The sequence below is a fragment of the Hoplias malabaricus genome, chromosome 8 (genome assembly GCF_029633855.1).
Source record: "Hoplias malabaricus isolate fHopMal1 chromosome 8, fHopMal1.hap1, whole genome shotgun sequence".
Classification (NCBI taxonomy): domain Eukaryota; kingdom Metazoa; phylum Chordata; class Actinopteri; order Characiformes; family Erythrinidae; genus Hoplias; species Hoplias malabaricus.
Window position 1 is genome coordinate 12,455,873 of NC_089807.1, and position 15,272 is coordinate 12,471,144.

General features: G+C 40.8%; 1 protein-coding gene across 4 annotated transcripts in view; it reads right to left on the reverse strand.

Annotated features, from left to right (window-relative positions):
- Positions 1-2,000: 2,000 nt before the first annotated feature.
- The window catches only part of lbx1a (ladybird homeobox 1a), a 60,298-nt gene continuing 47,026 nt past the window's right edge, over positions 2,001-15,272 (reverse strand). For 3 of the 4 annotated variants that reach the window (XM_066680081.1, XM_066680078.1, XM_066680080.1), the window contains 2 exons: positions 4,199-4,832; positions 2,001-3,453 (listed from right to left, as the gene is read on the reverse strand). In XM_066680081.1, the coding sequence (XP_066536178.1) occupies positions 2,963-3,453; positions 4,199-4,505 (798 nt within the window). In that variant the 5' untranslated portion in view covers positions 4,506-4,832 and the 3' untranslated portion in view covers positions 2,001-2,962. The remainder of the gene's footprint in view (positions 3,454-4,198; positions 4,833-15,272) is intronic. The other variant, XM_066680079.1, reaches the window with a different exon arrangement.

Sequence of the window (15,272 nt, forward strand, 5' to 3'; positions counted from 1 at the left end):
TGACGTATCAGCACACTGTATTCTCCACTACAACTCTTTAGCTTTGACTATAACCACAGCACAGGACAAGAGAGAGTCCAGCAGTAGGGAGATGGTCATCTTAGGCCTGTGACCAAGCTTCACGCATTAACATAACCACTAGCTGAAAGTGGCAAAAAATCAAAAGCATCTGAAAACGCCGGTCAGTAACTGTATGTAGAAAGTATAATAGACCGCCCCGTGAGACTCTAATGACACTTATTCCAGTGGAGTGTAAAGAGGAAGTGACGTTGGTGTCTTTATGGAGAGTGGAACGTTTACAGATATTACGTTGTGTTCACGTTGTCCTGACCCGTCTATTAAACCAAACCCCACACCGTGTAAACACAGGTCAGGATCGGTGGTTATTCTTAAGAAAACCTGTAAACGCTTATTCTGACGAAAAACCATTATGAAAAATAATCGACGGTATGCAGAAATCATCAGGATGGTCTCATGATCCTCTCATCGTAGCAGTTCACTCACAAACACTTTTTGAAATAACAGGAGTTCACTGATCTCTCAATATAAAACCGACAGGAAACAACCGTGTAAAGGAATGTCTCAAACACCATTCTACCATTATAATGAATTAATAATAACACTACTATTATTATTATAATTATAACCATTATATCCGTCTGCATCATAACCATGAAAATTATTTTATATAAAAATTAATATTATAATTATTTTGTAGTCAGTAAAAATTGTATATATTTAAACTGTTGCTACACGTCCTATTACAGTATATATTAAGTACTAAATAACTGAATATAATTTTTATTATTGATATTAACATGTATAATAATAATTGTAATCACCATCACATTATTGTCATTAATAATAATAATAATAATAATAATAATAATAATAATAATAATAATAATAATGTCGTCAGAAAATAAAAGTCTGGGGTAAATTCAAACATTAAAAGCATGAGAGTTAAGATGAGAGTTTGAGAAATGAAGCGGGAGTGGATGGAGGGGGAAGACTTTGCTGAAGAGCTCAGACCAGTGCCTCTGCTGTTCAGGACCAAAACAGAACACTTCAGCCACAACATCAACCGCTTTAAAGGGTTCAAAACGCTGCCAAAAGGCCCTTCACACAAAGCCCTAAAGGCAGCAGGCTGGCCCTTAACAAACCCTGTCAGGTTCATTGTAATTCATAGACTTGTTTAAAACAGCCGAGTGAGAAAGGGAAGAAAAGAGGGACACTGAAGGCTCCAGATGCCCTCGCACGAGGAGAGGGGCTATGTATGCATTAGTGGCTTTTGTGGAAATTGGGCGAAACACTGCGAAGAGAGGCCTAAGTCAATCCATCAAATTGTCGGAGATCGGGAGGAAAACTCAGAAAACATATGGCCGCGGACGGCTTGTGTCCTTTGAGCGCGCGGTTCTCCGTATTGAGAGCCGCGGGAGGCGCGCTGAGGCCCAATGGAGCTCGCGTAGGAGGCCTCGCGCTCATTTGTCCCCGCGTTTCACGCTTCAGTCCAGAAATGACAGCGGAAAAGCCGTCCCCGCAGCACAGAAAGTGACCCAAAACAGCACTTTTTCAGCCAGCGTTTGTGCCCAGGTTCCTCCGGCCAGATTTCTGCTTCTCACACAAATCTATTCAGGAGCAGCTCCTGAAAACACGCGTCCAGAGCGAGGGGTCCGCCTGTCTGCAGCTGAAAAGAGAAGAGGAGGCGCGGCTGAAAGACCGGGGGCTGTTCAGAGAGTGGAAACGACTCTTCTGTCTTTTAAAAAGAGAAAAGAAGAAGAACAGATAAAGAAAAGACGAGAATTTTAGCCGCACGCGCAGCAACACACACCAAGGTCAAACGTAAATGTTGTGATTCCGTGTTTCCAAAATAAGAGTCATTATTACAGAAAGGTTTTAAATAAATCTGTGATTAAAAATAAGATTTTGACTAAAACGAGATTTCTTTTTGAGAAAACGATTTTTATTTCCTTTAAATACATTACACTTTGTACACTGGGTTTAAATGGTGTCTTGGTTTAAAAGGCACTTACAGGCATACAAACCATAAGAAATAGATTCAAAACGTGACCGTCTGGACTTCCACTTTGTTTCTCCCGCAACAGTATGAATGTTTCTTTTAAATCCTTTGTAATAAAATGTATCAAACGTTGAGTGTGTTACAGTCCTTCACGCTTTACACGGACACACACGTGTGACTTCTGCAGTGTGGACGGTCGGGGGATATTCCTTTCAGAGCTGCAGTCAAAAATCAAATATTAAAAGAAAAGAGAACATGCAGTATAAACGACTCAAAACACGGCTTCTGTATGGCATCAGTGAGCAGAGAGATAGAGAGAGAGAGAGTGAGAGAGAGAGAGAGAGAATGAATATATATGTCAGTGTTCTTATTGCTTTCCTTCCACTACGAATTCTGTCTAAAATAAATAGCTAAATGGTTGCGATATTTTGATAGCTGTCGCTGCATAAATAGATCTGAGGAGGAAACTGTCCATGCTTGTTTTGAGTTTCTCTCTTTTTTCTTCTCCATAAGTCATTTAAATACATTTGGTGCATTAATGGCACTTTAACCTCTGTACAGTCATCAGAAAAGTTTGCTCACACCTGCTTAAAAGACACGTTCTGTGAAAATAAATTCACACATTCCCTAAAGAGAACACGACACCCCATTCCTGTTTATTTACCTGTAAATTAATTAAATGAGATATATATATATCACGAACCTAAACTTGTTTTCACAGGCCACATTGTGTTGTATTTTAAATAAATGTTTATTTAGTTCAATTCAGCAAATAAACAGTTACTGTGCATAAAACTGCAGGAGGTGTGTTCTCTGCTCATTTCCTCTCAGTAACACTATGACCATGTCATTTGCGCAGGCGATGCTCAAACTTTTGCACACGGCTGCAAGTGTTTGTTTGTTTTAAGGAGGAGCAGTTCAGAGAGCGCGCGCCCGGCTCCATCAGTCATCCACGTCGATCTCCTCGTCCTCGTCCTCGCTGCACTCTTTGCTGCTGCTGCGCTCTGTGAACGGCGAGGCCGGGGACGTGGGCGCACGGCCCGCGCTCTCGCGCTCCTGCCCGTGAGCGGATAACGTGGGAGAGTCGCGCGCGTCCGCCACCACCCCGCCGTTCGCGCATTTTTCCAGATCCGCCAGCTTAGCCATTTTTTCGAAGGTCACATTGCCAACGGCTTTGGCCGACTCCACGTCCGCCTTCATCTCCTCCAGGTCGCGCTTGAGCTTCGCGCGCCGGTTCTGGAACCAGGTGATGACCTGCGCGTTGGTGAGCCCGAGCTGCTGCGCTATCTGATCCCGGTCCGCGGGGGATAAGTACTTCTGGTACAGGAAGCGCTTCTCCAGCTCGTAGATTTGGTGGTTGGTGAATGCGGTTCTGGACTTCCGTCGCTTCTTGGGAGTGTTTCTCTGACCGAACAGGGTCATCCCGTCTCTGCCTGCGTCACAGAGCACAAACACAAACAACAATAAAACACTTCTACTCAACAACAACAACAATAACAAGCCACCAGAACCATGCACTAATAACAAGTTACTCAATAACACTTCAGAAACAAAGAGGCCACGTCAAACCTTGACTGTAATATTATAATAATAACAATAACTAACACAACTATAATAATAATAATAATAATAATAACAATACATTCCTAAAATTATATGTTTATTTATTTAATGCTGAAATACATTTTATTATTTTGTATATTTTACTCTTCCTCCAGAGTAAATATAAAATGGTCATAATATTGATATTAAATCAAAATAATGAAAGCAGTCCCTACACACTGTCAAAAGGAAAAATCTGCCTCGATCAGGGAACGAACTGAAATGTAGAAATGGCTTGTAAATCGGTGAATACACTGCACGCTCTGCCCTCCGTAAAAAAAAAGGCTTTATTATTTAAACTACTCCATGCTCTTGTTCTCGGGCGATTTATGTAGAATTTAAGTAAATTATTTGTGTCCTTGTTATTGTTATTATTATTATTTTGCAAAATATAATGAGATAATTGTGATCAAATTCTAGGCAAAACGTGTAAAATTATTTAAAGGATTTTAAAAAATAGAGGAATCATGTGCACATTTTCTCCTTTATTGCTGCTGACAGTAAATTGTGTTTTATACCGTGTGTTTGCTTGTGTGTGTGTGTGTGTTTTGTTTTGTTTTTTGTTTGTTTGTTTACCTTCCGCGGCCTGCAGCACGCTGACCTCGAGCCCTTTGAAGGTTTTGCTGGCCAGCTCCTCGAGCGCGCAAAGCGGCGAGGTGTGTGTGATGAGCGCGCGGGAGGACAGCGCATGGCCGGCCGCGCTTAGCTTGTCGGCGGCGGGCAGAAGCGAGCACGAACGCTTGACAGACGGCCTGCTGAGGATGTCCTCGATGCTGAAGGGCGTCAGGGGCTTGTTGGAGTTGGCCGGGGGAGGGAGCAGGTCCAGGGCGCTGCGCCTCCGCTCCTCCACCGCGGAGCTCTTCGCCTCTTCTTTGGAGCTCATAGTGGATGAGGTTCTGATAGGAGCAGCTGCTTCAGAGCAGGAACGGGGCAGCGGTGGGGGACAGGATCTGTCCGGGAGAATGTGGAAGATGTAGAGGAAGGCTGGTAGAGAGAGTGCGCGCGCCGTCAGAGTGTGGAGTTACATGCCCGCTGTCTTCACGTGCGTTTTGCCGCAGGCTCGGTGAACTTGAGGTCCGGTATAAAGTGAGGTCCACTTCTATTGGACACAGCTCCCGGAGACGGAGGTCCACTTCAGCCACAAACTAATCCCACAGCCTTCGACTCTTCAGCAACACTGAAGCCTGGAGAGCAGCTGCGATTGACTCTACTAACAAGTTATTGTTGATAGTGAGACAATCAATTATATCCAGTGGCACTCTCTCTCTCTCTCTCTCTCTCTCTCTCTCTAACTCTCTCTCTCTCTCCTCCCTCCCTCTCCCTCTTTGACTATGTTGCAGTCCAATGCGAGCTTTAGTGAGGAAGGAGCCCCGTTAATTAGAGGGCATGGCCGGGAGGAGGAGCTCAGCCGTATTACAATACTTAATGCTCTCACTATTTCTTCCAAATTAATGATTTGTCGATAGGAATTTTTATTTCGGTTCAAGCAAATATTCAGCCCCGTATTATTCTGTAACACAACACAAGCTTCTTAACAATCGACTCAAATACATTTAACACGAAATACACTTCAGAAAATTATCCTAAATAACTCATAATGTTGAATTACTATTCTTCTTCTTATTATTATTATTAAATTAAATTTATTATTATTGTTGTTGCTATTATTGGTGTTACTACTAAGATTAATTGTTATTATTATATAATATATTTGTACAGTTTTATTTATCCTATTATTGGTCTTATTACATATTACTTATTAGCATTATTTGTCAGTATATGTATTTTTATTTATACATATATTTATATTTTAAACGTTTACACACAGCTATATGTGCACACCTTATAATTATTATTACAAAGATAACTTTTATATTAATAGACAGTACTTATTGAAAAATGATTAATTTTATTCTGAGAGAAAGTCTGTTGTTTCATAAACGTGTTATGAATCTGGCAGTACATCACAGTTGATAATACTGAGAGGGGGGAGGGAGAGAGAGAGAGAGAGAGAGAGAGAGAGAGAGAGAGAGAGAGAGAGAGAGAGAGAGAGAGAGAGAGAATTAGCTCGTCCCTTTCAGCTGCACCACTTCTCCGGAGCCATAACTCAGGCACAAAGGGCCAGCACACATCAGCAGTAAGATAATTCATCTCTAAAAATCGCCTGCTGCTGCTCCAGTATTTTTGGCTTGGTGTGGATTTTTCTCTTTCTTCCTTCCTTTCTTTTACTCGCCTCACTCCTCTGTTTCCGAGCGGAGAGCTGAGCGCACTCTGAGAGCTGGCTAAAAGGCTGCTGTGCTGATCCGGGTTAACTGAGTGTGGAGTGTGTGCGGTGATAAAGAGATGATGGTGCACTGCTGGTAACGCAATGGAGAATTCCGATGAAGTTCAGGAGGGTGATGTTTGTAAATTAGTCTGGAGCCCCGCAGGCCTCGGAGTGACCAGCGGAAAAAATGGAAAAGAGAACCAACACACACACACACACACACACACACACACACACACACACAAATATTAAGCTGTGGCTGTGCTAGCAGCTAGCTAGCTAGCGGCTAACTGTAAGGGAAGATCCTTAAATCAAAGCTAGTAACAATATTTCATACCATTCGCTTGTGTTCCGAGCAATAAAATAGAATCACATGGAAACAATACCAGTATTTGTCAAATTCGACTGACCATTTTAATACAAAACATGGATTATAAAAATTCGAATTGTATCACTTCGAAACTTTATTTAAATTTTGAAAAATACAATATATATTTAAGTGTAAGCAAATCCAATGCTAGGCACACACACACACACACACACACACACACACACACACACATATATATATATATATATATATATATATACATACGCGCGCGCACGCACACTCAAATGTTGTGTATCTGGATTTAGTTCTGAGCGAGGTTAAGACCCATCGTAACTGCACATATTAAAGCACTATTAACTTTTTTTTCCAGCATCGATATAAACCCCACCAGCAGTGAATATAAACCACAACCACTCTACAGTCTGAGCTGTTCCACACACACAACAGCACAAAAACCTCTCCTGACAGAACCGCCATCAACGAATCATCTTCTGTAATTAACGGTAAAATATGCACTGCTCTACGAAAACACGTCCTTTATTTAATCAAAGCGTGTTATTATATTTTGCTGTGAAGTACCCGTCGGTTATTAACGGTAATGTTAGCTCCCAGAATTCCTTGCAATCACTACAGAAGTCCAATTATTACAGCATTATTTAATTATTATAACAGCGTTATTCAAAATTCCCAACATTAACAAACACCGAGGAAGATTTCACTGAAAGAATTTATAAAGTAATTTATAAATTAAAGTGAAAAGCTTCAGAAATAATACAACAGTAAGAGTGTAAACAAGAAGGTTACGCTCCGATGGTGTTTTTCTATAAAAGGTGGAGCCGGTTGGTGTCGTGGGTGAAGCTATAGCTCTATGATGAAGCTGAAATGGGGTCAGTGTCGCTGATGAACGGGTCCCAGTTCCTGACTGTGATTTTAATGTTATACAATTAAAGATAGGACTGTAAAAGCTGTATTAACAGCATCTTATAAGGAACGGAGCTGTCAGTTATTGTAAATGTTACAGATTTTTTACATTGTAACAATAGATTTATCAAATAATAGATTTATGTTTAAACATTAAAACAACACCGGGTGACACACACGTCCTATGTATTATCACCGGCACAGAGTGTGTTAATGATGAAGTGTTGACCTGACTGTTTTATTTAGTTCCACGTGTCCAGTGTGTTTTCCTAATCACGATTTAAAACTAAACCAAGTCTAGAATAATGTGTGAGGGAAGTTGGTTGCAGTTTGGGGGGTGAATGTCTGGACACTTTTATTAATAAATTTATTCACTACTTCCGAGCGCGAGGGTCTGATTTCACAGGCTATGCCGGGGTTTCAGACGTCGCCGTGCACGTGCTTGTATGGCCGGCCCTTAAAACACTCCTAAATCACTCTCGCGCACATGCGCTGTGATGGATGTTGTCCAATGTCTTCATCAGATTCTCCATGAGCCTCGCGCCGTCCACGTACAACCTCAGTTAATCTTTCTCCAGTACACACACACACACACACACACAGAGAGAGAGAGAGAGAGAGAGAGAGTGGGGGGGGGGCTTAAATTTCTTTTTTCTTTTTTGGAAATAACACCAATGTCTGGAATCATTATACAATTCTAAATAAAATTAAAAAATGCAGCATGTACACAGGTGATTATTAGGAAATTATTATTATTGTTTTGTTGTTTTTGCTGAATAAGGACACTACACTTTCAGAAACACGATAAGGTAAAGGTACATTACTGTTACTAAAGGTACTGACAGTGTAAATGTTCCTTTAAAATACAGCAGTGGTGTTAAAGTCCAGTTGTGTTCCCTAAAGGTACTTTACATTCTCTTCTCCTGAAAGAGATGTGAAGATTTATAAGCTTTCATTATAGAACTCTGTAAAACAAAATAAGTCCTGGAGATGAAATGGTGTGTATGAAATCAGCACAACTTTAAAATCAATTAATATAGAGTATGTCACAATAATGTTCCCTAAAGGTATATGTACCCTTCAGGGTACCACCACGGTTTTTCTGGGAGTGTATAAAGCCAAATATTCCCTTGGGATTAACTACCCAATTACAACCAAAACCAGTTTTATTGAATTAGTTTTAAAAACAAGATATTCATTCATCCTTTTCTGTAACCTTTCCTTTTCATTCTGTTCTGGGTCTTGGTGGGTCCGGAGCCCACCCAGAATCATTGGGTTCTAGGCAGGAACACACCTTGAACATAGTGCCTGTGCATCACAGCCATTCACACCCTCACAACACTGGCACTGGGGTTTTTTGGACTGTGAGAGGACAGTGGAGCAACTGGAGAAAACCCATGCAGATACAGGGAGAACACACCAAACCGGCCAGTGACCCAAGATTGAACCCACAACTCCAGAGCTAGTGAGTTATGTGACAGTGACACTACCTGTTGCACCACTGTGTTTTATATGTGTGTGTGTGTGCCTAGCATTGGATTTGCTTACACTTAAATATATATTGCATTTTTCAAAATTTAAACAATTATATAAAAATAAAACTCAAGGGAAAAAAAGCAGATTGGCCAATTGGGGTTTGTGTGGCGATACATTTCAATCCCTCACACTGTTGCACTGCACCAGCTTTACACCCCCACAGCGTGCACAGAAACACTGACATCAACGTGAGTATCAAACACTGCTGCAGATTGGATAATGTAGTTTGATTTTAAAAATCTCTCTAATCTTGTTTCATTAAGTTCTTTTTTTGTGTGTGTGTTGTTTTTGTATTGCCGTCTTTGTTTGTCTTTTAATGTTGTTTTTTATTTTGTTCCGTGTCCTATTACTGTCAGTGATTTGGATTCTTGAAAAGCACTTTAAAAACGTACTAAATTAGAAAATCTAACTAAATATGTTACTGTTTAATAAATATATATATTGCTTCAATCAGAGTTTACGCCTTGAAGTTGGATTCTGGGGATTAGTTTGGACCGTATTGACAGTTGTTACAGTAAATGGACATAATTAATTTCCAAGCTCAACAGTTGGTGTTGGCAGGACTATTGAGGAGCAGCAGTCTGACAGGGGTCTGGGATATCTGTTGAGTATTTTATTTTTTTTAATTGCATCACAATTCACAAAGAACTCAATGCCACTCATGTTACATACGACCCTGGAGACAGAGTCTCAGACGCTTGGATTGACGCCCACGACTAAATGAACTCATGTATTGACTAGCCTCCTGATGATGATGCCCTAATCCCACACACAGATGTTTGTAATTATGGAGCTGATAGTGTCCCCAACACTTGAGCATATGAGAGAGCTCAACTGATGCTCAGAAACCGGTCAGTTTGCCAAAGGCCAGAAAAACCCTATCATTTATCACACTTTTAGATTTTCGTCAGCGTTTTAGAGCATTTTTTACTGATAGACTACAAAAACACATCAAGTGCATTAATTCAGACAGCTCCTGGACAGCCAGCCTTGTGATGTCATAGCTTCCTGTGACTTGTGCTGTTTTTCCATCATGTGGTGAACATGTGGTATTACAGGAGGTCTTTCCAAATGGGACCCAAACCTACCTTATGGCAGCCAAACCTAACACTTACTTTAAGTTAAATGCAGTTTTGAACATCACTTGTGTCATCTAATATTACCTGCATCAGATGTGACTTATATTTTGGAAACGATGCCAAAGAGACTCAATCCATTCATGGGATGATCCAAAAGCAAGATCATTTGTAAAGAACATTTATAAAGTTATAAAGAACCTCAACAAAATGTATACTTTCTCTGCAGTCCAAGCTAAGAACCATTGAAATAATTTTACACTGAAAAATGATTAATTACTCAGTCAACCAAAGACATTTCTGAATTTATAATAAAACAAAACATGTTTTTATTTACTTGAAATATCTGAAGGCATGGTAAACAATGTAAGTGTGAATTCTGGAAACCAGGCCTCACATCTATTATTAACAACAGTAGCTTGGAATAGGCCCAACTGAGGTGGATTAACATTTGGCAAACACAGCATTGGCACCAACTGTCCTGTCATCCCCATGTAAATTACCTCCCAGAAAAAAAGAAATACAAGGTCAATCTGATGTGATTAAGGCATTTCTCTGAAGAGGGAGCCTCGCTTTATTCCTGGCTGCAAAATTTGCACTGTATTGCACCTTCACTTGATGTATAAATCTTGACCATATTTTGCAGACAGTTTACAAAACAACCGCCATAAAATAAGAATAAGCAACAGGCTTCACGGGGCAGCAAGTAGTGTCGCAGTCACACAGCTCCAGGGACCTGGATGTTGTGGGTTCGGTTGTGGGTTCGCAAGCACAAAACATGCACCAAGTTACTGGTATAACATCGGCTAAAATTCCAATATCATAACAATAACAATAAGCGGCACGGTGTTGCAGCAGGTAGTGTCGCAGTCACATAGCTCCAGGGGCCTGGAGGTTGTGGGTTCGAGTCCTGCTCCGGGTGACTGTCAGTGAGGAGTTGGTGTGTTCTCCCTGTGTCCGCGTGGGTTTCCTCCAGGTGCTCCGGTTTCCTCCCACAGTCCAAAAACACACGTTGGTAGGTGGATTGGCGACTCAAAAGTGTCCGTGTGTGTGAGTGAATGTGTATGTGTGTTGCCCTGTGAAGGACTGGCGCCCCCTCCAGGGTGTATTCCCACCCTGCGCCCAATGATTCCAGCTAGGCTCTGGACCCACCGCGACGTCCCCTGAACTGGATAAGCAGTTGCAGATAATAATAATAATAGGCTTCACAACACAGCAGAGTGTGAGCACATAATCTAACACTAAATAGACTAATTCAGGAGTTTAGGGTTTAATTTTCTTCTCAATAAATGACAAGCCCATTGTTGGCACTTAAAGTAGTAACTGTCTCACAAAGCCATTACAGAGATCTTGTGTTTCTTTTGAACGCAGTATTATTATGTACTGATCCTTGGTTACACTGCATTTTTATTATTTGGTTCTATCAACAATTGGATTTCTGTGTTTGGCATTTAAACTTCAAATTATCTCCAAACTGCTTGAACAATGTTAACTATACTATGTTCGTGCCCTGACCCTTTTTCAGAATGCAGGAGTAGTTACCCAAATGCACGTTTACTGTTGTCTCTTCAAGGAGCCCCATAAAGTTCCTTCAGAGCTTGATGCAGAACCTATGTTCTGCTCCATCCACCATAGACCCAAGGTTTTTCCCATGCCCTCGGGGACAACGTCGTCTAATGTAACAGCAGATGAAGCTCTGAATTGAGCGGCTTTGCAGGCCATGGTGGCTGCAGTGGAAAAGGCTCTGGGTGGTTAATCTGCAGGGCGAATGCTCAGCACACAAGCCTGCACATCAATTAGATGAGTAATGGATGTGGAGCTGGCACAGGACCCGGGTGAAACCAGAGCTGACAACTTGCTGAAAACCAAGCATGGAAGCAAGGCCTGTATGAGCTGCGGTTGGCTGAGACGGGGCCAGATGAAGCAGAATGCCTCTCCACCTCCAGACGCATGCTCTCATTACACGCGGTGGAACAGTCTGGGTGGAGAGAAGCCTGAGTGAGGCGCAGGACACACCGGGCCCAGTGACATTTTACTCTAATTGCTGTGCTGGGCTTTGGCTTTGGTTAAAATAAGATTTAAAAAAAATGAGGATTGAGATTGAGAGGTACTTTTCACAAGAAACAATGGGGTTCCTGATTAGGTCTAATCTACCAAACTACACAAGTACAAATACATTCTGATTACTTAATAATTGTCCAAGAAAACATAAATAATATTTATATCTACTCATCTATATGTCTTTACACTTCTTAACATATATTTGTAGTGATGCACGAGATATCTGTGGCTGATAAATGGATTTTTTTGTAGTTATTGTTATCTAGTATATTATTATCTAGTATAAATATTTGTTTTAGTTTGGTTATTGTTATTGTTATTCATTCATTCATTATCTGTAAGCACTTGTCCAGTTCAGGGTCGCGGTGGGTCCAGAGCCTACCTGGAATAATTGGGCGCAGGGTGGGAATACACCCTGGAGGGGGCGCCAGTCCTTTACAGGGCAACACACACACCTACGGACACTTTTGAGTCGCCAATCCACTTACCAACGTGTGTTTTTGGACTGTGGGAGGAAACTGGAGCACCCGGAGGAAACCCACGCGGACACAAAGAGAACACACCAACTCCTCACAGACAGTCACCCGGAGCAGGACTCGAACCCACAACCTCCAGGTCCCTGGAGCTATGTGACTGCGACACTACCTGCTGCACCACCATGCCGCTTATTGTTATTGTTATGATATTGGAATTTTAGCCGATATTATACCAGTAACTTGGTGCATGTTTTGTGCTCGCGCATATGCACTGATGGCTGTACACAACTATGTCTGCCGTGTAGACGTTTTTTACAGTTTCAGTCTCTGGGATTAAACTTCTCCTTGACGAAAACTAATTTTAAATATCAGCGACACTCAGTACACACATACACAGATAGCTGTTTAAACACACACAGCAGGATGAACGACAGAAAGATACTCTCTACCACACAGTGCAGAAGCCTAAATCAGATGTAAATAGAGCCATTCAGCTATTCTGAATTTACTGAAACAGAAACACGATGATAAATGATTACAAACACTTGCTCAAACACTCTCTCTCTCTTGCTCACTCTGAGTCAATTTATACTGCTCTCTCTCTCGCTCTCCAAAACAAAGCCAGTGCTGCACTGATTAGCGCCCCTCTAGAAACCAACTAATGACAACTGACAACTAATAAACTTAAAAGATAAAATTTGAAAGTATAGAAATGTACAAATACTGAAGAAATGGCTTGTCCTATGACCACCCATGATAAAAAGAATTTGTTTTGCTTTAATCCAACGTGAATTGCTTTAATTACAAAAAGTTAAAATTATTGGTTATTAATACTGGTATCTATATAATAGTGCTAATTGTCAGTTATCATATCGCCCAAGAAAATTCGAAATCGCTGCATCTCTATATATTAGATTTAGTTCCACTTCAAGTTTTTAAAACGGCTTTAATTAAAAAACTCAGTGCATCAAAAGTGACCTTTCTTGTTACATGTTTAAATTTTGTTAATGATTCTATCAATAATTGCTCACTCGTGTTTTGCTTAAATATGTTGAGAAATTCAGTCAAAAACCCAATTGTGCATGAATAATGCAAAAAGTTGTATGTTACTGATAAAAAATATCTTTTTCGTGATTTGAGTCAGGTTTTGTCACTGAAGTAAACTCACAAATATGCAGTTTAAACATTCATTCATTGTTTGAAATCACTTATCAAATTCAGGGTTGTGGTGGATCCAGAGCCTACCTGGAATCACTGGGCACAAGGCGGGAACACACCGTGTAGGGGGCACCAGTCCTTCACAGGGCAACTCACATACACACTCACACATACAGACACTTTTGAGTCACCAATCCACCTACATACATGTGTTTTGAGACAGTAGGAGGAAACCGGAGCACCCGGAGGAAACCCACACGGACAAGGGGAGGACACACCAAACTCCTCACAGACAGTCACCCAGAGCGGGACTCAAACCCACAACCTCCAGGTCCCTGGAACTGTGTGACTGTGACACTACCTGCTGCGCCACGCAGGTTAAACAACTAATGGAAATGTATTTTATTAATTAGCTGTCTTTTAAGTCAGAATTTGAATGACAAAATGTAATCAGATGGTCATTAGAAACTCCTGTTTGACAGGCTGAACACTTCACATGGGGAGAACTAATCAACACGAGTTGGTTTGTGTATATTCATTCATGGTCATGTTGGATCTGGAGTCTATGGGAATCACTGGGTGCAAGGAAAGAACACAGTCCATAAGCTTTTTTGTAAAATCCACACCAAGCACATCTAAGCAATTGAACTCTGTTTTTAGTTGTAAATAATATGTTTAGTGGGAGTGCGTAATGTTGCACACAGTGTGTAAATTAACTAAATATGTATATAAAGTAAAAACAGTTCTGGGGGAGCAAGCATTTAGGCTTTACCAAAGGGCATACTTTAAAACTACAACAAAGTGAAGAGTATCGAACTGGACTTAGACGTTAAATTTAAAAACTCACCCATACCTGCTGATAACTTCACCACTATCATTTTAAAGTGTTTTATCTATCAAATGAAATACTGCTTCAAGTATTCTGGAATCTCTGAAAGATTGTGCATTGTATTTTATTACAATTAAAATAACTTAATTAAGCTCATGCTTTGCATAAAATAAATGCATTTCCATTAAAATGGTTACAAAAATGTACCTCTAATGTATGCCATTCATTATCGTATGTACTGGTGTATTACCAACAGATGGATAATATTAGATATGTGCCTTAAAATGCTAGGCAGGGTTACACTACCAGAGTTGGTCTAAGACATGTACACATCTCCCCTGTTATGGTCAACAAGCAGAAGCAGCAGAGGAAATCTATCAGTTCAGTGAAAGGAGCGTGAGCTGGAAGAGAGCGGGGACACAGATAACAAGTAGCTCATAGTCAGACACACAGCACACTTATCGCCTCTCACTCTCTGACAGTGCCGTTTCGAATGTCACAGCCTGGAGAGGTCCTAAGGCAGAGGTGAGAAATAGGTTTGTGTCAGAGGAAAGATATTGAGAGGACAAAGTGTGTCAGGTATGCACCTGAGGTTAGCTGCCATGGCCCAAGTCCAGTCTCTGCCACCGAACAGCACTGAGAACCCTCATGACCCGAGGCAGACAGAAAAGAGCGATGACCTATCTCTCTGCCCTGATTGCAGAAGGCTACAACTGCAAATAAACTATGATGTAAGCAAGTGTACTATCATCCTTATCAATACTATATCTTTATCAGTGTAATGTCACAACAATTTGATACATTTATTTATAAAACTGCAGCAAAATGATCTCCTTGAGTTTATTATATATATATATATAAAAGTTATACAGATTTTACTGTCAAAACATTTATGTCCTGGTCAAATTTGAGTTTTCAAAAACCTAATTAAGGCAGCATGGGTTAATTGTTATACACATGGAATTGTGATGATTATGACCAGCAACCAATCATGAC